The sequence below is a fragment of the Alexandromys fortis genome, unplaced genomic scaffold, assembly GCF_014885135.2.
Source record: "Alexandromys fortis isolate MF-2015 unplaced genomic scaffold, M_Fortis_MF-2015_v1.1 scaffold_80, whole genome shotgun sequence".
In the NCBI taxonomy this organism is placed as follows: Eukaryota; Metazoa; Chordata; class Mammalia; order Rodentia; family Cricetidae; genus Alexandromys; species Alexandromys fortis.
The window spans coordinates 7,360,694-7,388,663 of record NW_026068174.1 but is presented as its reverse complement, the minus strand read 5'-3'; the positions used below and the strand labels follow the sequence as shown (position 1 = coordinate 7,388,663).

At 52.8% G+C, this 27,970-nt stretch overlaps 1 protein-coding gene across 4 annotated transcripts; it reads left to right on the top strand.

The window, feature by feature from the left end:
- Positions 1 to 1,897: 1,897 nt before the first annotated feature.
- Positions 1,898 to 24,903, top strand: Myo1c (myosin IC). Of its 4 annotated transcripts, none has more exons than XM_050128832.1 (32): positions 1,898 to 2,103; positions 8,508 to 8,663; positions 8,759 to 8,874; positions 9,279 to 9,477; positions 9,558 to 9,638; positions 11,260 to 11,439; positions 11,520 to 11,618; positions 11,815 to 11,928; positions 12,012 to 12,083; positions 12,398 to 12,517; positions 12,638 to 12,720; positions 12,920 to 13,025; positions 13,132 to 13,212; positions 13,444 to 13,535; positions 16,520 to 16,614; positions 16,691 to 16,737; positions 16,819 to 16,899; positions 19,343 to 19,448; positions 19,551 to 19,668; positions 20,201 to 20,314; positions 20,391 to 20,467; positions 20,758 to 20,826; positions 20,911 to 20,995; positions 21,100 to 21,259; positions 21,492 to 21,575; positions 22,148 to 22,241; positions 22,332 to 22,387; positions 22,512 to 22,647; positions 22,730 to 22,800; positions 22,886 to 22,983; positions 23,079 to 23,178; positions 23,541 to 24,903. In XM_050128832.1, exons 1-32 carry the CDS (start codon positions 2,029 to 2,031, stop codon positions 23,565 to 23,567), a joined length of 3,192 nt encoding a protein of 1,063 aa, XP_049984789.1. In that variant the 5' UTR covers positions 1,898 to 2,028; the 3' UTR covers positions 23,568 to 24,903. The 4 variants fall into 4 exon arrangements, with proteins under 4 accessions (XP_049984789.1, XP_049984792.1, XP_049984793.1 ...); XM_050128835.1 differs by lacking the exon at positions 1,898 to 2,103 and adding an exon at positions 2,824 to 2,975; XM_050128836.1 differs by lacking the exon at positions 1,898 to 2,103 and adding an exon at positions 2,855 to 2,979.
- Positions 24,904 to 27,970: the final 3,067 nt, after the last annotated feature.

Sequence of the window (27,970 nt, the reverse complement as noted above, 5' to 3'; positions counted from 1 at the left end):
AGCCTGTCCCTATTCCTGCTGATTGCCGACTGCCAATAGTGATTCAGTACCCTTTCTCCCAAGAGAAGACACCTCAGGAGTCTTGCCCTGTAATTCACACATCTGTCTTGTGACTTGAGCCTGAGAGTCGCTCCAGTTACTCTAGGTTCTGTATTCTATTCTGGGAGCCACCATGTGTTAAGAATTTACCCCCCCCCCCAGGCTTCTAGTGAGCCACGGCTGTCTGTTCTGTGTGAGTTGTTACATTGAGGGATAATTATAAATGTGGCTTTTACACTTGTATGTGACTCCTTTGATGGGGGAGAGGACCAGAGTATAGGAATGGGCCTAGAGACTGGACCTGCACCTGTCATCCTTCCTACCCTACCTCACCACAGGAGTCTGAGTTGTCTAGAAAAATAGAAATGATATACTATTGACAAGTCAGTGAGAGAACCATTGCTGAAACCTCGAACTCCTCAAAGACACTACCAGCATGGCTATTCTGACTCATGGAGCCCTGGGGCTGGCTTTGGGGACTAGGAGTCCCAGTACTTCTCCACAGACTCACCTCTACCCTTCCTATACTAGAAATCCTGCCCTGATGTCCCAGTGCAGGGTTCCTCCTGAACTGAGAAGGGTGAGTTCAGCTGTGATTGAGAGGCGGAAAAAGGAAGGGGATTGCTCCCTCTCAGGCCCCAGGCAGGATATGGCTGTTCTGGGCCCACCCCTGACCCGGTGGGTGGAAACAGGAAACATGTGAGACTTGGTGTGTGCTGGGTCTCTGTGCCTGGCTCCGAGACTGATAAGAGCAATTGTGTGGCCACTGGGATGAGCCTTCCCTGGATAGATGTGCTTCCCAGAGGAAGGAAGCTTTATAGGTCTTTCCTGGGCGGGGGGAAGCTGAGGGAGAAAAGGGAAGGTGCCCGGTCATTAGTGTCAGCACAGTCCCAGGGGTCCTCTGCCCCTCCCATGCCAGCCTCTCCTTGTGGAAAAGTCTGTTTCCCCCTGACTTCCCCATTCTCATTTCCTATAAGGAATGGCTGGAGACCCAGAGCTCAGTCCCAGGCCAGGAAAATGTCAGCTATGATTTAGCAACAATGAAGACAGAAAAACAGGAACACTGTGTGTGTGTTTGTGTGTGTGTGTGGGGGGGGTGCAGTTGAAAATAAACAGTGGGAGTATACACCCAAGGGACTCAGGAACCCACCTTGAGGCTACAGTGGTGGGTAGGGCAGAGGCCTCTTGCTGTTCCTGCCCAGCATGGCCAGCCCTGGCCTCTAAAACAAGGTGTAGTCAAGTGGTGGCACACACCTTAAATCCCAGCACTGGGGAGGCAGAGGCAGGTGGAGCTCTGATTTCAAGGCCAGTCTGGTCTACAGAATGAGTTCCAGGACAGCCTAAACATCACAGAGAAACTCTGTCTGGAAAACAAAAAGGTATAGTCGAATGGTCGGCAGATGCCCGTCCTCCCAACACTCAGATGAAGCAGGAGTTCTAGACTAGCCTAGACAACATTCAGACTTTAAAAAAAGAGGAAAAAAAAGTGGGGTAAGACTCATTACCTTCAAAAGCAGCCAAGTTGCAGGGACCTCAAGAGGGGCAATGCCTCGTAACGGGTCCTCTTGGCTCGTGTCCTCTGCTTAGAGGAATGGTTAGTTGGCGCTCTAGCTGTTCTGAGAGACAGCAGCTTGAGAGGCCCTGCCAAGGAGCTGTTGGGAAGGGAGTGGGGGGTTGTCTCCTAACCTTTGACCTGGAACCCAGGGTCTCATGGGTGGATGCATCAGCTCCTCTGGTTACCTGAGACAACAGGCATTTCCTCCATCCTTCAGCCCCTCCTCTTCCTGCCCCAACCCTCTGGCCAAGAGACCTCCCAATCAGACCTGGACTGCTCCAGCTGTGTCCTGAGAAGCTGGACCAGTCACATCCCCTGGGGCTGGAGTTGAAGCATAACCAACTGGCTGTCCCAGCGTAAGCCAGTTGAGTCGCCAGAGCCAGTGGACGCTGGACAGTTTTTGCCTTCTGCAGGCTGGCTCTCCACACAGCGGAATGGCACTCCAAGTAGAACTGATACCAACAGGGGAGATCATCCGCGTGGTTCACCCCCACAGGCCATGCAAACTTGTAAGCTGGGATGATACTGTGGGCTGGGAGGAATGGTGGTGGGGTCTCTTCTGGACTGGGCGGCCTCCAGTACATTCATCTGGAAAGGGATGAGCAGGGAGGACCTGTTCTGAACTTTGATGGGGGCAGACACTATTAGGACACGGAGTAAGTGGAAAGAAGGAGTAAGGGATTGTGGGCTACTAGAAGGAATTTTTTTTTTTAAACGGAGGTTTTGATTTGAATTCCTCCGCCAGCTCCCTGAACTTAAATGTGCTTAGCTGGAAACTAAACATAGATAACAAGAGGACAGTGCTCTAACGCCAAAAGACGAGTACATATAAAAGTTGCGGGCTCATAGTACAAATAATGTCTTCCCTTTCCCCGCCGGGCACGCAGAACTGGCACTGCTCAATTTAAACAGCATGGAACGAGAAGGTGGGTGAAGGCAAAGAGAAAATTAGAAATGGGGAAGGACTGGCCTAGCACGCAAGGCAGTGGAATGAAGGTCTAGTTTGTCTAGGGACGGAGAAACCGCATCTAGTGTTCTCGCCCATCGAGCACTACACCATGAGTCTGGTCTTCTACGGGAGGAGTGTGTGTGCGCGAACGAATGTAACTGCTGCGTCTTGTCTGTCCTGCGGGTTGGTAGAGAAGTACAGCACCAAGCCTTGGCGGGTGCTCGCCTGGGCCCTGGAGAGGGCCACCAACACGGGGCGGGGCCCAGGGGCGCGCGCGCGCGCCTGAGTCTGGGCCTTGCGGGGGAAAGACGATAGGCGGCGGCCCGGCCCCTAGCGGGCCCTGGGCGGGGAGAGCGTACCGGAGCCGCGGACTCCCGAGGCGGCCACACTGTCCAGCCCAGCCCCCGCCCGAACACACGAAGAGCCGAGCCGGTGGGTACGCGCGGGAGGGGACGCGGCTGCAGGGTCCCGGGTGGCCTCCGTTGGCCAGCTGGCCAGAGGAAGGGGCAGGCGGCTGGGCGCCTTCAGCGACCAGAGCTGTGGTCGTGATGTCTCTGGCCCGGTATTGCTAAGACAAGATTCGCTCAGCCCAACTGGACCTGGAGGCACTGGGGTTCAGTTTCTTGGGTACACACGCGGGTAAAGAGGGGGCGCGGGATCCAGGCACCCGGTGCTCCCTCCGGGCCACTCCCGCAGCCCTCCCTGCCCCTGCTCTGGGTTCCGGAGAAACTGGCCGAGCCCCGCCCCTTCCCGTCCTTCGCCGGGGGGAGTCCAGGCGTGCCTGTGATCCCTGCGAGCCGTTTCTGGAAATGAGGCGGGTGCGGGGCTCAGAGATGAATGGGAGAATGAATGGCTGGCCCACTGTTTTATTCTGTTCCGGCGCGCGCCAGCCTCTTGCTCACACTCCTGGCCTCTGAGATTCATTCATTCATGCAGGAGCCCACCATTGGGGGGGGGGGGTTATTGAATCTCCAGCGAAAGCCTAGCTGAGTGCTTGCCTAAGACCGGAGCCATCTCCCGGCAGAGTCTAACAAGGAAACGGACGTTTAGTACTTGATTTGGTGAGGAGGAGGCTGTGTGTTAGGGGAAATTAGGAAGGTGTTGTGGAGAAGGTGATGTCTGAGCTGATTCTTCAGGGATGACTGTGAGGTGGGGAGGCCGAGTGAGCTGCAGGTGCAAAGCCACAGACGCATGAAGTTCCACGTGGTTGGTGGTTGGCAGCACTGGTACAAGGAGCACCTCCTGTGTGTGGTGGTTGTTGTACCAGTGGGGGAAGTGTGGACTCCCTGTGCAGCCATAGATTCATACAGGAGCGGTGGAGTAAACCGAGTCCATTCGCAAGGGCTTGACAGGAAGTTGTGAGTGTGAAGGCAGGCTTTGCACGTGGGGAGCTATGCGGTATAAACCTCCCTCGTTAACTTGAGATGTTAACTGTCAGATTTGCATTTGTAAGTGCCACGGGCCGATACCGGAACTTTGATTGTTGGGAGGAAGACAGGGAGAACATGTTGGTCCAGAAGAGGAGCAGGATGGAGGCAGGAGTGAGGTTCTTAGGAGGTGGCAACTGGTGGAAGGGGTGGAGAGAAGAGGACGGGCCTGGAATGCAGGGTCATGATTACCGGCTGTCAGGACCTAGGACAGTGAACATGAAAACTGTCAGGGGCAAGGAGCTTTGTTCATTATTGCTGGACTCACAGGTAAAGATCTCCGGCAGACCAAAAGATCCATGGTTCTGGACCTAGAGTATCAGGCCCTGTGAGTAAAACCCTCCCCATCCCTGCTCACAGTTCCCTGAAGCCTCCAACAGTCCCTGATGGGGCAGCGCCATGAAACAAGTAAGAGCTTCTGCTTTGTGCCCAGCACTGAGTGGTTTTGTTTTCCCTGCTCCGTGAAGCCATGTTTGCCTCGGTGGAAATCAGTGTAGCCCTGGAGGTTGGAGGAGCATTTGGGGCTGCCCACAGCCCTTCACTCTACCAGAGGTCAGGCTTGGTAACACTAGGGAAGGGCCCACTGAATGACCCAGAATGTTGGTCCTAGTCCCTGCAGTTCCCAGTACACATCTGCCCAGGTGGGAGGAGACCCAGAGGTGCTTTTTAGGAAATAAGTCTTGGGTCACTCACTGGCTTAAGGTGTACTCCAGCCTACAGTCAGTCTTAAGCCCAGGGTCGCACTGTGGCACTGTGCGACCCAACGACCTTCGCCTGTTCCTCAGTTGTCGCACCTAAAGCAGACTCACAGTAGTCACGTGACACAGGCCCCTGCCCTATGTCACTGAGGAAAACTGTCAGTCCTGTTAACTGTTGGGAGGGATCAGGGCAGTATTAGGGGTCAGGGAGGTAGTATTAGGGGTCCTGGGTACCAGACCCATCCCTCTTAGATGTATAGAAATCTTGAACAAGGCGTCTCACCTACCTAATCTCAGTTCCTCCTTCTAAAATAGAACAACAACACAGAACTCATGGTGTGGCGCCGCGCACTGACGGGAGTGACATAAGCTCAGAACGCAGGAAGCGCCTGGCGTGGCGGTGTCCCTCACACCCTCGGTTCTCCACCTCCACTTCACTTCCCCTCTCTGGACTCACGCTACTGTCCAGAGAGGTGGAGCAGGCCAGGAGAGGTTGCCCGGACTGTGGCTGGCCTAAGGCCCACAGGGCGGCGGCGACGCGCCCTCCTTCCGATGCGGGGCGGTGGCTGCGGGGGCGCCAGCGGGCATCCCAGGAATGCGACTGCGCTGCTCGGGACGGGTAAAGCCCGCCCGGACCCCACCGCGCGCAGATTCCCCTCATTCCAGCCGCTTGACGCGGCGGGGCGTGGCGGGCACTGCGGCCTAGAAGCCCCGCCCCACCCTGCCCCTCCCACCCAGACTTTACTGGCCTGAGCGGGAGCTCGGTGAGGCCGCCGCAGGGGGAGGGGAACGAGCCCAGCTCCAAACTCTCCCGCCCTCAATCTTCTGACGCTCTAGGGTAGGCCGAAAGTCGTGTTTTTAAAGCCGGGGCATCGTAGAGGGCGCTCTCCCTGCCCTGTGTCTTTCACCTGCGGCACCCATTCCCCTGGCCCTCTCCAAAAGGCCCCATTTCCCAGCTGGCGCCTCACGCCTCCCCCACCCCCGGGTTGCGGCTCAGGCTGAGCTGTTGTTCACGAAGTAATGAACCATCTTTCCCCTCGAGGCTGCAGCCAGCACCTGTCGCAAGCTCACCTCCCTAGGGAGTCCCTGTCCAAGGAGTGGGGCGCTTTGGTGCTTTGGGGTTCTTACTCCGCCTCGCCTCTCTAGTACAAGTCAGTATCCGCGGTATATTCTTCAGGTTCTTAACAGCGGGCGAGAAACATAAGGCACCTGAGAACCCTTTGCAAGTCACAGATAGAGGCGCGTGCGGGGGGTTTGGGGGGGGTTTCTCCACTAGACAAGAAGAATGAACTCACACCCAAAGCGTGTGTATTAGAATGAGCGTGGCTGGGAAAAAGAGGAAGAGGGTGGTGTTGTTGGAGACTTGGGCGGTGCCTTGGTGCTTCATTTCAGGCCACCCAGCAATTCTGCTGGCAGATATTAGCCTCGTTTTAAAGAAGAACAGTCTGTCTCCTAAGAAGTTAGGGGAATCTTTTTCTTTTTGCCTTACCTTAGACATCAATATGCCACAAGTGGTGGCAAAGTGAGCCAGAGTCCACCCCACATCACACACACACACACACACAGACACACACACACACCCTCTGGCCTAAAAGGGGCTGGTGCCTTCAGAGAGGCAGCTGGAAGCCAGACTGGAGAGACAGCTGATGGCCTGGGTAGAGAGAATGGGAGATCTAGAGGGACCAGAAAGGAAGAGAGATGAGAGAAGCCCCTAGGACACTGAGTCCGAAGAAAGATGCTCAGGATGGAGCATAAGGGTATTGACTGCAAATGCAGGAAAGTCAGAAGGTGGCTGCGCACCCAGAAACTCAGGCTTCTATAGGGTCCATGCTGCGCAGAAAGGGCACACACCCTGTTGCCATCCCTGGCCCTAGGGCTTGTGTTCTTTGCTGAGGAAGAGACTTTTCGAGAGATTTTCTCCCTGGGCATCCTGGCACAGGTTTGTAATCTCAGCACTCAGGAAACTCAGGCAGGAGGATCTGGAGTTCCAGGCCAGCTTGGGCTACGTAGTAGGACCCTGTCCCAAACAATTTTTTCCTAGGGATTTAAAGAATGGAGCTGGTCCTCCCAGAGTGTGTACGGGGGTGGACGGTGCCCCGCACAGAGGCTCCGCCTGTCCAGGCGCGCCGGCCGTATTTGGACATTTCGTTCTATTTTTAACTTTCCCGGGACTCGAGGTTGGGGGTGGGGAGGGAAATCCTGCTTCCTCGGTGACCCACGGGCTTCAGTCCTGGTCTCGCGCGGGGTGTCCGGCCCGTGTTGTAGACACGAGCCCGGAAGTGAGTTCCGGGGCCGTGTAGACGCGGCGGCCGCGCGGGTTCCGGGCCCCACCCTGGAACTAACGACGTTCCTCCTGGAAAACCTGACTCAGGCGGAGCCCGCGGCACGCAGGAGGCCCCGCCCCTCGCGCGCCCCCTCTTAGGTCCCGTGGACCCCTCCCACCCAGCCCGGGCCAGACCGGCCGCAGAGAGACCCCGGGGTCCAAGCCCCAAGCCCCTGAAGCCGCGGGGCCTGCGGGGGGGGGGGCGGCGCGGGGGGCGGGCCGGCCCCTCCCTCGCTGACGCCGCGATCGAGCTCCGACCAAGAGCGCGGGCAGCGGAGCGGGGAGCCAGGTCGGGCAGGATGCGCTACCGGGCGTCGGTGAGCAAGGGCGCGGGTGGGGTGGGGGTCCTGGGTGTCGCTCGGTGGCCCGCAGCGTCTCCTAGACTTGCTAGGAAGCAGGCGCGGCCCAGGAATTTCAGTGGAAAACGTCCCTGAAAGTTGCTAGGGCAGGAGGCCGAGGCGGAGAAGGCTGCAGAACGCTAGGACCCAGAGCCTTGCGGGTCGCCCCTGCTGACGGCCGAGACCCCTCACCCAAGGACAAGGTGGCGGTGGCTGCGGCCGTGTTGGGCAACAGCTTCGGGATGGGTGGGCAGGTGTGAAGGAAGCAGGCCCCAGACTCTTAGGGGTGACCGAGGAACAGAGAGCTCCTGGGCAACTAGGGTCAGGGGAGACTTAGTGACCTCTCTGGGATTACAGCCGCTCCCAATACCTTCCTCTTCCTTGACTCTTAACACTTTCTACAACCCGCAGACTCTCTTTAAAGGGAAACCTCAGCCTCGGACAGGGCACAAGGGGCTAGCCAAGCCCGTACCTGCCCCACCCTTGGGTGGCAGCTGGGTTTTCCCCTGGTAGAACCCCCAACCTCCTGAGGCTTCTCAGCCACGGAGGAATTGTGTGGGGAGCCTAGCAGCTGGAGTGGAGGGAGTGGCTCCAGTTGAAGGAGGGCAGGCCACCCACTTCTAGGGTGGGTGTCAAGTCCAGCTGGGGTGGTGGCCCATGGGGAAACCCTCTCCTGGGAGATGCTTGACCCCTAAACAACTCTGCCCCTGGGGGATTTTGGGTCGGTGGGAGCAAGAGAAATGGCCCGTCCCTGTCTGCAGAATTCACTCCAGACCATTTGTTCTCCAAAGCACCTGTAACACTCAGCTGAGGGATCTGAGGTCACCTGAACTAGCTCATTCCTCCTCCCAAGGAGGAAACAGTCCTGAGAAAGGAGATTTGTCCAAGGTCAACACAGCATTCTTTCTGCCGTTCCTTCGAGTTCCTTCTCCTGACCCACCTTTCTCCACACAATACTACTCCTCTCTGAATTCCATGCACTTGTTCTGTGTCTGCTGGGTCCCTGGTGCTCCTGTGGGCTTTGTGCATGGCCCATGTGACCCAAACGTATGTCCCAAACATGTTCTGTAGCCTGTGTCCAGGTGCCTCTGCCTGCCACATCCTGCAGGTGGGGTCAGAGACATGGCCTTGCTTTAACCTGCAGACTCTGACTTTGCCTTGTGGCTGCTTCTCCACAGGCCCTAGGCAGTGACGGGGTGCGGGTGACCATGGAGAGCGCCTTGACAGCCCGGGACCGCGTGGGGGTGCAGGACTTTGTTCTCCTGGAGAACTTCACCAGTGAGGCCGCCTTCATTGAGAACCTGCGACGAAGATTCCGGGAGAACCTCATTTATGTGAGAACCGTGGGTGGTGCTGGGGGAACAGACCTAGGGTGAAGGAGACACCAGGAGCCTTTGGGAAAAGCTGCTGACCCTTCTCTGTCCCCCAGACCTATATTGGCCCTGTCCTGGTTTCTGTCAACCCCTACCGAGACCTACAGATCTACAGCCGTCAGCATATGGAACGCTACCGTGGTGTCAGTTTCTATGAAGTGCCACCTCATCTGTAAGTGGCTCCCCTACCTTTCCAGGAATGACCTTCCCCATCGTCATGCAAGATGACCCCACCCTACCCCCACTTGGAAATGATTCCTGACCCCTGCCTCGGGTGACTCACTGTTCACAACTGTGAGGAATCCCATGATTGCTCACCCCAGAGTTACCTCCGTTCTCATTAAACGGACGAGTCTCTAGAGTCCGTCCTCCAGGACCCTCAGCTCCCAACCTCAGTCCCCACTCATGACTTATTCCTTTAACTATGCTAACATGTTCCACCTGGCTAGCACCCCACCTGGAGTGACGGGATCAAACTTCCATGTGATAGTGAACCCAGCACCCATCCTCAGCTGGGGAGGTCTACCCTGTAAGGGTTTCCCACCCTGTGAACTCCCTGACAAACCTCTGCCCCAGGTTTGCAGTGGCTGACACTGTGTACCGGGCGCTGCGAACTGAGCGGCGGGACCAGGCAGTGATGATTTCCGGAGAGAGTGGGGCAGGCAAGACAGAGGCCACCAAGAGATTGCTACAGTTCTATGCAGAGACGTGCCCGGCCCCTGAGCGGGGTGGTGCAGTGCGGGACCGGCTGCTGCATAGCAACCCTGTGCTGGAGGTGAGGGGACTGGACGGCAGCATCTCAGGAAAGGGGAGAAGAAAATGCCAGGCTTCTCTCACATTCCCATCCACTCCCAGGCCTTTGGAAATGCCAAGACTCTCCGCAACGATAACTCCAGCCGGTTCGGGAAGTACATGGATGTGCAGTTTGACTTCAAGGTACTGTGGGTGGAGTGAAGCATTAGGAGTGGTCGGGCTTGCCATTCAGTCCTTTCGGTATTTGTTCAGTGTTTACTGTGTGCCAGGCACTCTCCCAGTTACTGCTGTTAGAGCAGTGAAATCAGTCTTGTCTCCTGGAGTGATGGGTGATAAACAGAAACAGAATAATCTAGGCCGTAGCAGGAAATAAAATAAGATAAAGGTGGTAGCTGCTGCAATTTTTTTTTTGTGAGATAGTCTCAAGTTGTGTTTTTTTTTAATTATTTTTTTATTTTTATTTTATGTGCATTGGTGTTTTGCCTTCTGGTATGTCTGCGTGAGGGTGTCAGGTCCCCTGGAACTGGAGTTACAGACAGTTGTGAGCTGCCATGTGGGGTCTGGGAATTGAACTCAGGTCTTCTGGAAGAGCAGCTGTGCTCTTGAGCAGTGAGCCATCTCTCGGGTCCTGAGATAGTCTCACTGTCATCCAGACTTCTCTGAAGCTCCCAGTTGTGCTGCTTCATCTTCCTGAGCCGCTGAGATTGCAGGGGTGCGCTGCACATCTGAGCCTGCAGTTCCGAAGCAGACAGGGAAGGCCTCACTTGGAGGTGGCATTTCAGTAATGCTTGGTGGCAGTGAAGAGCAGGCATAGCAGATGCCTTGGAGAGGGAGGCCAGGTCGATGTGAGGGCCAAGGCCTTGCAGAGGTAGAGTTTTTAGGGTGTTCAGAGATTACAGTGAAGCCAGAAACTGGAGGAGGAGGCATGGTACCAAGAAGCAGGAGCGGGGAACCAGGGCCTTTTGGATCTTTGCAGATTTTTTTCCCGTCCTTAATGTGGGAATTAAACCGAGGACTTTAAATCATATTAAGAACACAGACTACATAGAGAACTTTGCTCAGAGAAAGCTCTGTGAGAATATTTTTTTTCAGCTAAGTGAAAAGAAATTATCAGAGGGTTTTGAATAGTAGCCTGTCATGATGCAACTTTCCTACTGAAAAGGTCATTCTTGCCTTTGTTGGGAGTGGATGATAGAGGAACCCAGCCAAGCCGGGAAACCGGTTTGCAGGCTGATGTAATAATGTAGGTGACAGATGATGGCATCTCAGATCATGGTGGTAGTCAGAGGTGAAGGGCAGAGGTTGGATTCTGGGTGTTTTCAAGGTTAAAGCAGCAGGATCGGCTGTTTGTTTAGATATAGGAAGTAGGTGAAAAAAGGGTTTCTGGGAGGACCACAACCTACCCTCTAGAAGAACTTGCAGGATGGAGCTGCCGCTGATCGAGATGGGAGGGCACGAGCAAGAGTTGGTGTGGGAGAGGAAAAAGCTGGAATGCACTGTCAGGCCTGTTAAATTTGCAGTGCCTGGCAGGCATACAAGTATGCCTCGGAAGTAGATAGAGTTGAGTCTCTCTCTCTCTAAATTGTGTGTGTGTGCATGTGTGTATACTCGCAGAGGTAAGAACAGATGCCATTTAGCCACTGAGCTATGTCTCTTTTTCCTAAGTGAAGAAACTGAGGCCAGGGTGGGTGCCTGAGCCCACTGATCTAGTAGCAGAGCTAGAATGAGAGCCCAGGTCTACTACAGGAGAGAAAGAGGAAGAGGGGTTCTAGCTGACCATCCCTGTTCCCCACCTTACCCACAGGGAGCCCCTGTGGGAGGCCACATCCTCAGTTACCTCCTGGAAAAGTCACGAGTGGTACACCAGAATCATGGAGAACGGAACTTCCACATCTTCTACCAGCTGCTGGAGGGGGGTGAGGAGGAGACTCTTCGTCGCCTGGGCTTGGAACGGAACCCCCAGAGCTACTTGTACCTGGTGAAGGTGAGTGGTTGGCAGGCAGGGTTGGCGCCACCCAGGGGGCACAGAGCCAGTGCTGGCAGTCAGCTATGCTCTCTCTCCAGGGCCAGTGTGCCAGAGTCTCCTCCATCAGTGATAAGAGTGACTGGAAGGTCGTCAGGAAGGCACTGTCAGTCATTGACTTCACCGAGGATGAAGTGGAGGTTAGGGCTCTTCTCTGGACCCCCCCCCCAAATTCACCCATTTCTTTTGGAGCCCATTTCTACTTCAGGTTCCCTTCTCCTCCTGAGTGCTTTCCCAACCATCCCCTGCTGTATCTGAGCATCTCCTATTTGCTCTTATGGGCTGCCCTGACCTCCCTGACCTCATAACCACCACATGCCCCTGCTGCCACCTCAGGACTTGCTAAGCATCGTGGCCAGCGTCCTACATTTGGGCAACATCCACTTTGCTGCTGATGAGGACAGTAATGCCCAGGTTACTACTGAGAACCAGCTCAAGTATCTGACTAGGGTGAGTGGTGGGCAGAGGGTAAGGAAAGGGAGAACTGAGATGAGAGGACCAGCCCCTCACCTTGCCCACTCCACCCTTGGCAGCTGCTCGGTGTAGAAGGCACAACGCTGAGGGAAGCCCTGATTCACAGAAAGATCATCGCCAAGGGGGAAGAGGTAAGACTCGGCTTGGCTGCAGAAACAGGAGATGTGGGCAGTCCTGGGGAGCCTCGTCCTTTTGTTCCTCTCTGCTGTCTACTCAGGGTCTTCTTTGGGCCGGAGGGACATGATGCAGGCCTAGAGACTCCCACCTCCACGAATGAGGCCCCTATAACAGTTTCCCTATGGTGTCCTAAATAGTACTACCACTCTGGTTTAATGGCGCTATGAAGGCAGGGTGGTGAGAACGTCCTTGTCTGATGCCTGAGTCTGAGGGAAGGTGGGACAGAAGGGTGTCCGGCATTCATCTCCTGTTTTATCCTCTGTGGCAGCTCCTGAGCCCACTGAACCTTGAGCAGGCTGCATATGCAAGGGATGCTCTTGCCAAGGCCGTGTATAGTCGCACTTTCACCTGGCTGGTTACAAAGATCAACAGGTCACTGGCCTCTAAGGTGAGTACTCAAACCCATGCTGCTTCCAAGGAAGGCAGGGAGAGTGGTCAGAGAGGCCTGTGGCTGGGAGCCGGGGCAGACCCTGGAGACCCATGCTCTCTGCTGACTGGCTGGCCCTAGGATGCTGAGAGCCCCAGCTGGAGAAGCACCACAGTTCTTGGTCTCCTGGACATTTACGGCTTTGAAGTATTTCAGCACAACAGGTCAGTCCTTCACTTTTAACCCCTGTTGGTCTGTCTACTAATGTTTGTGTTCTGCCCCCTCCTTTGTCCCCTGCCTTTCATTCCCAGCCATGGTCCTGCTTTGCATCTCTCAGCCCTGCTGCTTGTGCCTGATCCTGTCCTTTCCCTGTCCCGGCTTTGTGTTCCTGGCACTGCTGCGGGTTCTTCCACCGCCCCTCAGCTTTGAGCAGTTCTGCATCAACTACTGCAACGAGAAGCTGCAGCAGCTCTTCATTGAGTTGACTCTCAAGTCTGAGCAGGAGGAATACGAAGCAGAGGGCATTGCGGTACGTGCTCTCCTGGCGCACCCTGCATGTCATGGGAAGCCAGGCCCTGGGGCTCCCAGGAGAGAGTGTGGAGCCCTCTAATTGCTGTCCCCCTCTCTCTGTGCAGTGGGAACCTGTCCAGTATTTCAACAACAAGATCATCTGTGACCTGGTGGAGGAGAAGTTCAAGGGCATCATCTCCATCTTGGTACGTCGTCTGCTCTTCTAGCCTCATGTTGGGAGGCAACAGGGAAGCCTTCCCCCTTTCTTTCCCCAGTCTGTCCGCTGGGGCAGTGTATGGGGCTGGGCTGGGTAAGGTGAGGTTCTGGCCCAGTCTGCTGGCTCTATCAGGGCTCCCTAAGCTCTGCCCCTTTCTCCTGTGCCTATGGCTTCTTGTTTGGTGTCCTCTATGTTTATCACCTTGTGCCCTGCCCTGCAGGATGAAGAGTGTCTGCGTCCTGGGGAGGCCACAGACCTGACCTTCCTGGAGAAGCTGGAGGACACTATCAAGCACCACCCCCACTTCCTGACGTGAGTGGGCTGCTGGGGCAAGGGGCTCACATTCGGCAGAACCTGCGAAAGGGCTGGGGTCCCTGCACAGTGCCAACACCAGCCATGAAACTGAATGCATAGCTCAGTGATAGAGGGCTTGCCCAGCGTGCACGGGACTCCTTTTGGATCCCCAGCACCTAAAACAAAATAAACCACTAGCCACAAGTTAGTCACCAGAGAAAGTGATGATGGGACAGTTACCAAAAGCCACTGTTGGACCTTCCTCTTTGAATCATTTTTGAGAATGAAACTTGCTAAATTGTGTTTTTTTTTTAAGCTTCCTTATTTGTAAATTGCTTCCTATATAAGGAATCTCCTACACTTAGGAGGTGGAGGCATTAAGATTAGTAGTTCAAAGCCATCTTGGCTACATAGCATATTCAAGACTACATGAGATCCTATTTACAAACAAAACAAAAAACAGAAGGACTCTCTAAAGTGGGGAAGCTCAGCACACAACCAGGCACACTCATCTCTGAGCCTATAACACCCTGTAAGGATAATGCTTGTGTTCTATCTTACCAAAACTCAGAAAAATTCACTCATTTGGTCAAGGTTATCTATTTAGGTTGTAGATCTTGGAATGAATGTCCCAGGGCTTTTGGACTCAAACACCATAAGCATTGTTTGCTTAACAGTACAAGAAGCCAAGCATGAAACACACAGCTTTAATTCAGCACTCTGGAGCAGAGGCAAGCAAACTGCTGTGAGTTCCAGGCCAGCCTGGTTCTAGGACAGACCTCTAGAGAGACCGTGCTCAAAAAAAAAAAAAAAAAAAACCATGAAAAAAATTGTTTCTAGTTATTCTTGATGGTTCATGCACTCAAAAAGTGGAGGGAGAGGGATGGCTTCAAGTTTGAAGCAAACTTGTGCTACAGTATGAGCTCCTATCTCTAAAAAGAAAGAAAGGGCCCGGAAGTGATAGTACATGCCTTTAATCTCAGCACTCTCAAGGCAGAGGCAGATGGATCTCTGTGAGTTTAAGGCTAGCCTGGTCTACAGAGTGAGCTCCAGGACTGACAAGACTACAAAGGGAAACCCTGTCTTGAAAAACTTAAGGAAAGAAGGAAGCAGGCAAAACATTTGGAGGGATTTTTTTGGTGGGACAGCTTATTGTTTGTTTTGAGACCAAATGTCATAGTATCCCTGAGTGCCCTGGAATTTAGAGATCCGCCTGCTTCTGCCTTTGGAGTGTTGGATTTAAAGGCTTTCACCACCATATCTGGTATTGGTTAGCCTTTCTCTCTCTCTCTTTTTAAGATTTATTTATTTATTATGTATAGTGTTCTGCCTGCATATATGTCTGCATGCCAGAAGAGGGCATCAGATCTCATTACAGATGGTTGTGAGCCACCATGTGATACTGGGAGTTGAACTCAGGACCTTTTGAAGGGCAGCCAGTGCTCTTAACCACTACGCTGTCTCTTCAGCCCTCTCTTTTGTTTTTTGAAACAAGATTTCTCTGTATAGCCCTGGCTGTCCTGGACTAACTCTATAGACCAGGCTGGCCTCAAACTCAGAGATCTGCCTGCTTCTGCCTCGAGTGCTGGGATTTTTGGTGTTTGCAGCTGGCTGGCTTTGATTTTTTTTTTTTTTTTTTGAGACAGGACCTCATGTTGCCCAGTCTGGCCTGGAACTCACTGTGTGGCAAAGGATGGCTTTGAACTCCTGATCTTATCTTCCTCTGCCTCCTGAGTGCTAGGGTTACAGGCATGGCCATCATACCAAACAATAAAATTCACTTGATTATGAAAATAATACTGTTCATTAGAGAGAGTTGGAATGTGTGCAAAGCTGCTGTGACTCTGTTACCCAGAGGTCATCATTGTTAACAATTCCAGGCATTTCCTTCCTGCCTTTTCCTATACATTTTTTCCAAAGTCAAGGACTTACTGTGTATGAGGCTCGGGATAATGTTATGTTCTAAGGTTTTTCCTGTATCCAGTGGAAAAATTTCTTCAAAATATGTCCTTCGAGGGCTACAACCCATTGGGACTTTGCAGCTCTCACCCTGCCTTGAAGGCCCTAGTGACAGCCTTTCCATGGTTTTTTTTGGGGGGGAGGCGGGGTTGGTTGGTCGATTTGGGTTTTTTTTGTTGTTGTTTTGGTTTTTTTTGGTAGTTTTTCGAGACAGGGTTTCTGTATATAACAGCCCTGACTGTCCTGGAACTCATTTTGTAAACCAGGCTGCTAGGCTGGCCTCAAGCTCACAGAGACTGGCCTACTTCTGCCTCTAGAGTGAAAGGATTAAAAGCATGCACCACTACACCCCGTGGTTGTTTGGTTTTCTCTGTGTAGCCCTGGCCATCCTGTAACTCACTGTGTAGACCAGGCTGGCCCCATACTCACAGACATTTACTTGCCCCTGCTTTGGAAGCATGTGCCACCACCACACCACTGTTTTGTTTTTTGTTTTTGTGTGGTGTTGAAGATGGGGCCTAGGGCTTCACACATGCTAGGCAAGCCTCCCGTCTCATCAGTGAGCTACCTAGCAGCCCGCCCTCCAGGTTTCCGATGTGAGAGCAAGGCGACCGCATCTCTGGATAGGTGCTCAGAATAGTTCTTACAAGTAAAACACGGACTAGGGGGTACAAGCATGTTTAGGATTTAAATAATCTCATGGGACAGATTCCATTCTGAAAATGGAGAGGACAGCTTTACCACCCTCTAAACAGCTGGACAGCAGCTAGAGGCAATGAAAATAGCCCTATGCCTGGACTGACTGGCAGGCTAAAGCCCAAATTCCTGCTCCTCGCTCCTGGAGCTAGGCTGTCCTCTAGGCAAGTTTGTCTATTCTGAGTGTCTGTGAACTCTGCAGCAGGCCTCAGGCCTGCACAATCTGTCACAGTTTGTGGGACAGCCCAGGGCCTGCAGGCTCCTTCCTGGATGGCTCATAAAACTTCAACAGGCAGGGGCAAGCCCCAGGTCAGAATTCTGTAGTTTCCTGTTCTTGTTACCCTTAGGCACAAGCTCGCTGACCAGAAGACCAGGAAATCCCTAGGCCGAGGGGAGTTCCGGCTTCTTCACTATGCTGGAGAGGTGACCTACAGTGTGACTGGTGAGGATCCTGATGCTGGGTCCCGTGGGGCAAGGAGGGGACACTCCCTCACTTCTCATCTGTTCTCCCCTTGCAGGGTTTCTGGATAAAAACAACGACCTTCTCTTCCGGAACCTGAAGGAGGTGAGGCAGACCGGCAGGCCGCCCATAGCTCTGTGTGTGTCCCTGGCTTTGTGCTCAACTCCAATTTCTTCTGCCCTGCAGATCATGTGCAGCTCAAAGAACCCCATCATGTGCCAGTGCTTTGACAGGAATGAGCTCAGTGACAAGAAGCGGCCAGAGACGGTGCGGAGGCTGTGACACCAGGGTGGTGTGTGTGTGCCTGAGCCCAGACCAGAGCCTCCCTGGCACTGCAACTGTGAGCGTGTTTAGCACCAATGTGCGCACGCATGGGTGTCTACAAGAGGCTGCTCTCAGGACTGTCTTTGCCTAGTTCTGCCCCCTATTTTTATTACTTTTATTTACTTGTGTGTGTGTATGTGTGAATGTGTGTGTGTGTGTGTGTGTGTGTACATGTGCCATGGTGTGAGTGGAGGGCTGAAGATTCTTTCTACCACATGAATCTCCAGGATCAAACTCGGGATGTCAGACTTGCCAGGAAGTGTCATTGCCCACTGGGCCACCTCTAGTCCTTCTGTGTCTTGTTTCTAAGTGCATACCTATGTGTCCACCTTTGTATGTAGACTCTCTGTATGGGTACCCAGGGTACCCCAGCCTACATGGGCATTTATGTGTATCTGCCTAGTCAGCAGACATCTCTCCTCTCTGAGATATCAGAAGCAAAAAGATGCTCTCACAGCCAGGTGCATGGGCACTTTGGACACCAGAAAGAGGGAGCAAACTGCCTGAGGGGTTGGAGAGGTAGGATTCTGGAAAGCTCCAAGGCAAAGGCAGCTTTTGAGGTGAGAGAATGAGTAGGTGCTTGTCAAGTGAACCCGTCTGAGGGCGCTTTAGGCAGCAAGATGTCAACACATGCACCCAGAGGCCAAGGGAAAGCTAGACAATTGAAAAGAACAGTTTAGTGATGAAGAGGCTGGAAAAGGCAGATATGTGGTCGGTGGTGCCAGATGCAGGGGACTTGCAGCCAGCTGAGGGCAGACATGCAATGATTGGGCTGAGTCAGAAGAGGGCATCACAGCTCCAGGTCAGGAGGGAGAGAAGCCCAGAGTGCTTCCAGCTGGCTCACAGAGACACTGTGGTGCCTCCCCAGGCCTTGACTCTGCTGTTCTGACTCCGTCCTCCCCATCTTCTGCCTGAGCCTCGTTCTCCTCCAGCCAGTGTGGCAGGCTTTTATTGGGCCACCAAATCATGACACACAGACTTAATGCTCGGTCTTAGCTCTTAGGCTTGTTTCTTGTTAGCTCTTATAACTTAATTTAACCTGTTGTTCCCCGTCTGTGTTCTCCCTCTGGACTGTTTTTGTTCTTATGTCCTGCTTTCACTGCTTCCTCCACGTCTTCACTGGCTGGTACTGCCTGGCTGGCCGGCCCCAGGCATCCCCCTGTCTTTCTCCCTCATTCTCTCTTCTCTCCTTGAGCTTAGAGTCCTCCTACTTATCCTCTCTGCCCACTAGCCCCACCTACTCCTCTTCTGCCTAGCTGTTGGCCATTCAGTTTATTAGACCAATCAGGTGCTTTTGGCAGACAGAGCAACACATCTTTATATCATTAAGCAAATGCAGCATAAACAAATGTAACACACCTTTACATAGTTAAAGTAATATTCTGCAAGATAAACAAATGTAATACATATTTATATAGTTAAAGTAATATTCCAGTATCTCCCTACTCAGGACACCTACACACCCTCCCCTACCCATCCTTTGTAGCATGCCTCCCGCTTCTGTATCCACTAATGTCCCAAGTGGACCCCTTCGTGTCCAACCCCCTTCTTCTGTTCCTGACTTGGGACAGGAGTCATTCTCCACCCAGTCCCTTGGGCCAGGGACTTTTCAAGCTGGGTGATGCTGATTTCTGTTGTCTGAATACTTCTCAGCTCCCGCTCCTTGGCCCTATAACCACTGTTCCAGGCCAGTCCCTGTTATCGGTCCTTTGAGCCAGTCAACCTCTTCCCTAGTTTCCTGGCTTCCCACCAGCCCCTGCTAATCCATCTTCCTCGTAAATGCTGTAGAAATAATCTAACATACAGATCTCATTGCCACTCCCTTGCTCCAAATTCCTCACTGTCTTTCAGTTTCCCTAAAGATAAAATCTAGTCTCTCCAGTGTAACTCTTTGATATACTGCTTCTGCCTTCCTTGCAAGGATTGTAGCTTCCTGTGTGTCGAGCCTTTGCTTAGCCATCCATCTGCCTGGGCTGCCTTTCTCTCTTGCTGTCTCCTCCTGACACTCACAGGCTCACTTTAGGGTCATTTCCAGATCTTCCCCAGTGCACTTTACCTCAGACTGATCAATCGTCTCAAAAACAAGGGGAGGGGGAAGGATGTCTCCCTGGTTTGATTCTGTCCCAATGAGCATAAGGCTCTTACTTTGTTCTTCAGCATTAGGAAGAAAGAAAAGGAGAGAGAGAAAAAAAGAGTAGGTAGGGTGTGGCATTACCAAGAGTCTGGAGTAGGAGAGCTGGGTTTCTTAGCTGAGGTCTCTGACTGACTAAAAGGAAGTGTGGTGAAGTCTGGGCCCTTGCTATTGTGAGGAAGGGGGCAGTATGTGCAGGCCTGGGTGGCCTCACCCCAGCCCCAGCCAACATTCTATACCCCCTTGGCTCACCAGGTTGCCACACAGTTCAAGACGAGCCTCCTGCAGCTAGTGGAGATCCTGAAGTCTAAGGAGCCTGCCTATATCCGCTGCATCAAGCCAAATGATGCCAAACAGCCTGGTAGGTTCTCTGGCCCCATGAGCAGTGATTGAGCTGTGTCTCTTGGATGGTGATACTCCTTTCATTGAAAGCCTGAGACCATCTGCATTGTCTATCTCGCAGGTCGCTTTGATGAGGTGCTTATCCGACACCAGGTGAAGTACCTGGGACTTATGGAGAATCTGCGCGTGCGTAGAGCTGGCTTTGCCTATCGTCGCAAATATGAGGCTTTCCTACAGAGGTGGGTGGGGTCAGCCCCCCGTGAATGGGTGAGGTGGGAGGATGAGGTTCTGGAACCTGCGAGGAAGGAGGGGCATTCATAGCTCTAGTTAAATATGAGGGTTCAGAGGTCCTCAGCTGCTGTGGGACCCTGGCCAGGAACCATTTTATGCTGTGGGCCTAATGTTAGTCTTGGAAGAGAAGACAGAAGGCACACACACAACCCCTCCCTCCTGAAGCCTCTGGTGAGGGGCACAGGAGGATCACATTGACAGGCTGCCACCAGAGACTGGGAACGAGAGCTCAGAGAAGATACTGTGGTTTTGTAGTTATTCAGAGGACAGGACCTGAGCCAACCAGGATACAAATCCCATCTCTGCCTTAGGCAGATGGGAATACTTCAGTCCCCATCTTTACAGTGGGGGCCCTCAGGCACGTGTACCATGTACCAGTGTGTGGGAGCACCTGTAGATACCCAGCACAGCGGAGGGGACCTCCAAAGCAGACCCTGGCTTGGCTTTGCCTGAGTGTGTTCCTGCTCGTCCCTTCTCCAGGTACAAGTCACTGTGCCCAGAGACGTGGCCCACGTGGGCAGGACAGCCCCAGGATGGGGTGGCAGTGCTAGTCAGACACCTTGGCTACAAGCCAGAAGAGTACAAAATGGGCAGGTGAGTGGGGCCTGGGCCTGGTGCCTGAGGGATGGAGGAGGTGGCATCCAGAGGCTTATCACTGCTGTCCTCCCAGGACAAAGATCTTCATTCGATTCCCCAAGACCCTGTTTGCCACAGAGGATTCCCTGGAAGTTCGACGGCAGAGCCTAGGTGAGAGACTCGCCCCTGCTATCCCATGGGGGTCTTGGGAATAGAAATCACTGCCTTTGGGCTTTTTCTCCTGGGAACCTGTCCATCTCCATTCAGTGATCTTCCTCCTTCCCCACCCCTGTGAAGACCGCCAGCCTCCCCAGTCCAAACCCATCCCCACACTCCCCTGCTGTCTTTTGTTATCTTGCCTCTCACGGTCCCTCCCTTGTTCTTCATTCATGCCCCTGACCATGCGCCAGGCCCTTACCTAGGGGTTCTGAGCTCTGATTAATTTTCTTCCCTAACCACAGCCACCCAGATCCAGGCGGCCTGGAGGGGCTTTCATTGGCGGCAGAAATTCCTCCGGGTGAAGCGATCAGGTTTGGGGTCCCAGGGGTCTTTTGGAGGGATGGATGGGCCACCATAGTGAGAAGACAGAAGTCAGCCATATGTGGTATCCACAGCCATCTGTATCCAGTCATGGTGGCGTGGCACACTGGGCCGGAGAAAGGCAGCCAAGAGGAAGTGGGCAGCCCAGACTATCCGTCGGTGAGTGCTGGGATGCCGTGAAGGGGGACTACAGATCAAGGTGAATATGGGGATCGATCGGTTGTCAGGTTTCTCACCCTAGCTGTGTCTGGCCCGCCCTCCAGACTCATCCGTGGCTTCATCTTACGCCATGCACCCCGTTGCCCTGAGAATGCCTTCTTCCTGGACCACGTGCGCACATCATTTTTGCTTAACCTGAGGAAGCAACTACCCCGGAATGTTCTGGACACTTCCTGGCCCACACCCCCACCTGCCCTGAGAGAGGTATGTGGGCCTCCATACTGAGCACTTAACAGGGGGAGTTTTCTTACCATGTCTCTGGAGAGGTGGCCAGGGGAGGGTTCATTCAGCAGGGTGAGGAAGTCGATCTGGGCCATGAAATTGAGTTTCCCAGAGAAAAAATACTCCAAAGGACTGTCGGGCTTGAGGGCCCTGTTGAGGTTTTCAGCGGGAATGGAAACAGGCTGGAAAATGTCTGACTCTACCCTTCACACAGGCCTCAGAGCTGCTGCGGGAGCTGTGCGTGAAGAACATGGTGTGGAAATACTGCCGGATTATCAGCCCTGAGTGGAAGCAGCAGGTGTGGGGAGCGCAGGCAGCGAGTGTTGACGTAGGGGCCCTGGAACAGCAGGAGCTGTGCTAGCCTGTGCTATCTGGAGTGAGGGAGTGTTGCCTGCTCCACACTGGAGCCTCATTGGAGGCTGCAGTGAGTTTGGAGAAGCAAAGAGAACTCGTTTTGTGGGCCAGCTTGTTTTGGTTGATAGGAGCTGTCTAGAGTCTCATTGGCCCAGCTTCATGCACACTCATGATTAGGGTCAGTGGTCCATGTGCCTTGTGTTTACCAACAAGGTGTTGGAGGAAGGCCCCACCCAGGTCAGATAACCTGGCGTAGCAGTGAGCTACCTGCACAATTCTAAGCTGGACCTCAGTCTCAGACTTGAGGGCCTAGGGGAATTGTTTCCCTAATCAGGCCTGGAACTTGACAATCCTGGGGAGCTCTCTGCCCTGCTTGGTGGGGGCGGTGGGTAAGGAAGGGAGGAGTTGATGGGAGTGAGTATTGCTGGCAGGACACTAGGGTGCTGATGGGGGCGCCATTGGGTCTGCCCCCTAGGTGGTCTCATCCTTTTGACACTGTTTCTTTTGTCTTCTCAGCTGCAGCAGAAGGCTGTGGCTAGTGAGATTTTCAAGGGCAAGAAGGACAATTACCCCCAGAGTGTCCCCAGACTCTTCATCAGCACACGTCTTGGTGAGCCCCCTTTCATCCCTCGAACCTCCCAGCACCGTCCTGTCTCCTGGCCTTACCTTACTTACTTCCTTTTCCCCTTCTTGGTCGCAGGCACAGAGGAGATCAGCCCCAGAGTGCTGCAGGCCTTGGGCTCTGAGCCCATCCAGGTAGGAACTCGTTGTAACTCTTGCCCTCACAGTTCTCTGCCCAGGGGTCAGAGCAGTGGGCAAGGAAGTTGTCCCCAGAACTCCTCCACCCTGCCCTGCCCCTCACACTGTTCTGTGTCTCTAGTATGCCGTGCCAGTGGTAAAATATGACCGCAAGGGCTACAAACCTCGCTCCCGACAGCTGCTGCTCACCCCCAGTGCTGTGGTCATCGTGGAGGATGCCAAAGTCAAACAGAGGATTGACTATACCAACCTAACGGGTTAGCCAGAGCTGAGGCCTGCCTGGGTGGGAAGGAGCCCTGCTCTGACCACTGCTCCCTAACCTCTGCCCTCCGCTCTCAGGAATCTCCGTCAGTAGCCTCAGTGACAGCCTGTTTGTGCTTCACGTGCAGCGTGAGGACAATAAGCAGAAGGTACCCCGTTAGCACGTGGGAGTTGGAGGGGGGGTCCTCTAGCCCTAAACAAGACTTGACTCATTCTTTGCACCTCGCTCTCCAGGGGGATGTGGTTCTGCAGAGTGACCACGTGATTGAGACGCTAACCAAGACGGCCCTCAGTGCTGATCGTGTGAACAATATCAACATCAACCAGGGCAGGTAAAGCTTGTCAGGGTGACTCAGGGACCCCAGGAAAGGCCCATCCTGGGGATCTATCTCTGTGACCAAGCCCTCGTGTTCTTCCTTGCTTCCAGCATCACATTTGCAGGGGGTCCAGGCAGGGATGGCATCATTGACTTCACATCTGGCTCGGAGCTTCTCATCACCAAGGCTAAGAACGGCCACCTGGCTGTGGTGAGTGGGACTTGCTGGCCTGGGTCTAAGGTAGAGCCACTGAGGATCAAGCCCTCCTTCGAGTATGTGTCTGTCCCTTTTCCCCTGTTGCCTACCCATGAAGGCCGGAGAGGGGCTTCGTGGGCCCCTATGGTGGCCATAAAAGAGCTGTAATAAGAATGGCAGTGGGAGGTGTGGGAAAGACGCAGGGAGTGGTGGCGTGTGGGGGAATTCTCTGACTGGAGCAGTCAGTACTGCTGCGGGAATAGAAAAGTCTTCAGTGGCAAGGCCACACAACTCCCCAGCCCTGCTGCAGGGCTGCCTATCCCGAGCCTGTACGTACCTGCAGTTCCTCCACTCACCAGTGGGCTTCTCCCCAATAGGTGGCTCCACGGCTGAACTCGCGGTGATGAAGGCACCAGTGGACCCCCGACTCCTGACGCTTTGCTTCTCTCCCTCCTCCCTTCCCAGTTACCAAAGACTTGAGCTTCCAGTCAGGGATCTAGAGACACCCCCAAAGCCCACCTGCAGACTCCTGCCTCTTGCTCACCCTCTCTTGAGGTGATGGGGGCCAGGAAGCTACCCCAGGAGTGGGCCAGGCCGGGCCAGAGCAATAGAAAAGCAGGGGCCTGAGCAGACCAGGCCAGCCCTCTGCTGATGCCAAATCTCTGAGAGAAGGGAATTTTAACAGAGGTTTTCTCTGAGAGTTTTTGATGCTTTATAGGAAACTATTTTTGTAAAAAAGCCATTTTCCTACCCTCAACACACTGGATGTGTTTTCCTGACTCAAACAGGGCAAGGAGTGTAGCGAAAAGATTGGGTGGGCTGGACTGTGGGGCCCTCTTCTCTGGCCAAGCCTCTTCTCTTTATTCCCTTAGCACCTTGTCTGTCTGTCCACCCACCTATACCTTCTGTGGCCCACTCTGACCTCCACCTGGAGGCTAAGACCACCTTCGCCTACCCCATCCTCCTGCCTTAAGAATGCCCTTTTAGGGGCTGGGGGTGTAGCCCAGCGGTAGCACTGGTGCTAAGCATGTGTGAGACCCTGGGTTCAATCCCCAGCGTTAAAAAAAAAAAAAAGGTTTTAATAGTTCCACCTCAGTCTGAGGGCATCTGGAGTGGGAAAAAGTCTTCAGAGTTTGGAAGACTTCAGAGAAATCGTCTAGTCCAGACGCCTGGAATCACAGAGCTGAAGACAGGCAAGCCACAAAAGGAAGGCTTGCCTACTAGCAGGTTGGGGCAAATCCTAAAATGAAGCCCTATCCTCAGCACACCTCACTGCCTTTCCCAGGATCAGGGAAGACCCTAAAGTGAGGGTCATGTCTTAACTGTGCACCCAGCTCCCTGACCAGCAATCACCCTTGGGAGCCACCAGGTGGGAGGGGGTCTGCTGCCTGGGTCTATGCCTTAGGATGACAACCTCCTCTCTCTCTCTCTCTCTCTCTCTCTCTCTCTCTCTCTCTCTCTCTCACACACACACACACACACACACACACACACACACGCACACTCTGGACCCAATTTAAGGATGGTAGGGTCTTTATTGGCCTGGACACCTCTGTGACCTGGGATTATGGGGCTAGCCTTGGAGGAGCTGCAGGGGCATCACCTCTTTCTGCTGCTTCTCTCTACCCCAGAGGACCTTGGGTGTGCCCAGCCCCCTCTGTGCCCTTTGAGGTTCTCTGCCCACTGCTGACACTTCTGCAATCCAGAGAAACACTAAATAAAGCAATATGTGTTTGCCAACACAGTCTCCCTGTGAGTGCTGGGTGAGGGGTGAGAGAGGGAGCCCTACTTAGGAGCAATAGAGAAACCAAGTCGGGTATGGTACTGCATGCCTTAATCCCAGTGCTCCAGAGGCAGAAGCAGGTGGATTCTATTTCAGTGACTTCTAGGTCAGCCTGGTCTATATACCAAGTTCCAGGACACCCAGGGCTAAGTAGAAAGAACCTGTCTCTAAAAAACGAGAGAGGAGCCAGTGGCTGTGTTATGGACTGTCCACCAAAGACTGTTCAACTTGGCACAGGGCTCTGGTTTTAAGCAAACACACACCTGGGATGGCTTGACTGAGGAGGCCTAGTATGGGTGGTACAGGCACAAGAGCCTATTCTGGTGCTAGACAGACTTGGGTCAGGAAGGGTCAGAGCTTCATAGAGAAGCTGGTGTTTGAGATAGCTCAGAGAGTTGTCCCTGTCCCAGCCCTGTGGATGATGAACCCGTACAAAGTGGTTTGGGCGGAAAAGGGCATTTTTCAGCAATGGCCATTCTACTGTCCTGGGGAGGGTTGCTTCCAGGTGTTCAAAAGACCTGTTAGAAGCATGTCCGGGGCTGGAGAGATGGCTCAGTGGTTGGGAGCATTGCCTGCTCTTCCAGAGGTCCTGAGTTCAATTCCCAGCAACCACATGGTGGCTCACAACCATCTGTAATGAGGTCTGGTGCCCTTTTCTGGCCTGCAGGCATACACACACAGACAGAATATTGTATACATAATAAATAAATAAATATTTAAAAAAAGCATGTCCGGGCCCAGATCTAGGCTTAACCTTCTCTGGGTGCGACTGAAGGAATCACCCACGTTCCCCACACCCTGGTGAGAGCAACTACTGCCAGCAGATCCAGGCTTCTATCAGGAGCAGACGGGAATGTTTCTTCTCTAAGGAAAGTTTGAACAGATTTTTCTCTTCACTAGAGTGAATGGGATGTTCTTCCCCCAGCCATTGTAGTTAGAACATAGTGATTGGCTGGGTCCGGGTCACATGTCTGCCCTGCGTCCAGAAGGAAAGCATGATCCACACCCAAGAACAAGGACCGAAAATGGGAATGGGATGACTCCATCAAAGAAAATCCGTGTTTCCTCTCTGCAGAGGGAAAGATTGAGTGCCACCTGCTCCCGGCTGGGCAGCAGAACACTAAGGAGCCTGACAACAGGAGGTTGACTGTATTCAGGGGGAAGTGGGCCCACTTAGGGCCTGGAAGGCACAAGTTCCCAGAGAATATGGTACACACAGGGTACAACTCTTGGGGGCTCAATGGCATCTTATGAGCCTATCTACATTTAATACCTCCCCCTAACTAATTTCCAGAAAAAAATTTGGCAGAGAGGGGCCAATAAGATGATTGAGCAGTTAGAGGTACTTGCTGCCTAGTCTAATGAACACACCAAAATAACCTGTCCCTTCTGTCAACAGTAATAGTGACTCCAAGAGGGTGACGAGATAGATACTGACTTAGATGCAATTACAGCTTTACAACTATATACTTGTAGTAAACCGGAAGGTATGTTGGTAATGCCATATATATAACCCGCCAGTCAGCAAAAATGACTGATTTTGGTTGATCTATTTCATTTGAGACAGGGTCTCACTGTAACACAGGTTGACCTATAACTTTGTGTGTACTAGAGGATGACCTTGAACTCCTGAGTCTCCTAAGTGTTCTGAACTCCCAAGTGCTGAGCCAGGGCTATATAGTAAGACCCTGTCTCAAAAATCCAAATAAAGAAAAGTAAAAGAGAAAAGATTCAGGTTGGCTCAGTGCTTAAGAATAATTTTTACACCGGGTGATGGTGGTTGCATGACTTTAATCCCAGCACTCCAGAGGCAGAGGCAGGCGGAACTCTTGAGTTCGAGGCCAGCCTGGTCTACAGAGTGAGTTCTAGGACAGCCAGAGCTATTACACAGAGAAAAACCTGTCTCGAAAAACAAAATAAATAAATCATCATCATCAAAATAGAGTCTGGAAAGATGGTTCAGTGGTTAAGAGCATAGGCCTGGGGACTGGAGAGATGGCACAGTGTTTAAGAGCACTGGCTGCTCTTCTAGAGGACTCAGGTTCAATTCCCAGCACCCACGTGGCAGCTCACAGTTGTCTGTAACTCCAGTTCCAGGGTACCTGACACCCTCATGCAGGCAAAACACCAATGCACATAAATTTTAAGAGAGAGAGAGAGAGAACACTGACCTGATGGCCCATAGTCATTTGTAACTCCCATTCTAGGGGATCCAAGGCCTCCATAGATACCAGGTGAACACACACACACATACATGCAGGCAAAACACCTATATACATAAAATACAAACCTTAAAGAAGTTTTTTTAATAATGATTTTTTTGAGGGGTGCTGGATTTTGGTTTTTGAAGACAGGGTTTCTCTATGCAGCTCTGGCTATCCTGGAACTTGCTCTGTAGACCAGGCTGTAATCAAACTCAGAGATCTGCCAGCCTCTCCCTCCTGAGTACTGGGATTAAAGGTGTGCACCACCACCCCCTGGCTAACAATAAATCTTAGGAAAAAGAAGAGTGGTCTTCAGCTGGTCCCAGCTACCTTGAGCCCAGAGTTCAGTAATATCTGGAACAACATAGCAAAAACACACTTACTTGTTTCTTTTTAAGGGGAGTAGGAAGCATGGTGGAGTATACCTGTAATCTCAGCACTAAGGAGGAGCTCCAATTTAAAGCCAACCCAGGCTACACAGTGAGACTTTGAAAAGGGGGAAGGGTAGTCTTGAATTGTAACGTGTATGTAAAAGACTGCCTAGCAACACAAAGCCCTGGGTTCATTCCCAGCACTGGGGGCCAAAAAAAAAAAAAAAAAAGAAAAGAAAAAAAGAAAAAGAAAAGAAAAGAAGGAAGGCAGATGGGAGAATTAAAGACAATCTTTGTAAATCTGGTCTACAGAGTTCAAGGACAGTCAGAAACCTCAAAAAACCCTAACAAACAAAGAAAACGAAGACCAACTTCGTGGGTGGGGCATCACTTTTTTTTGGTTCAGAAGTTCCAATAGCCCCTGGATGTTCTGAAACACAGTGTATAGA

Coding starts and splice junctions, on each gene's coding strand:
- Myo1c (XM_050128832.1), top strand. CDS start 2,029: ATGGCACTCCAAGTAGAACTGATACCAACAGGGGAGATCATCCGCGTG. Junction 2,104..8,507: donor CCCACAGGCCATGCAAACTT/GTAAGCTGGGAT, acceptor GCTTCTCCACAG/GCCCTAGGCAGTGACGGGGT. Junction 16,900..19,342: donor ACAAGAAGCGGCCAGAGACG/GTGCGGAGGCTG, acceptor TTGGCTCACCAG/GTTGCCACACAGTTCAAGAC.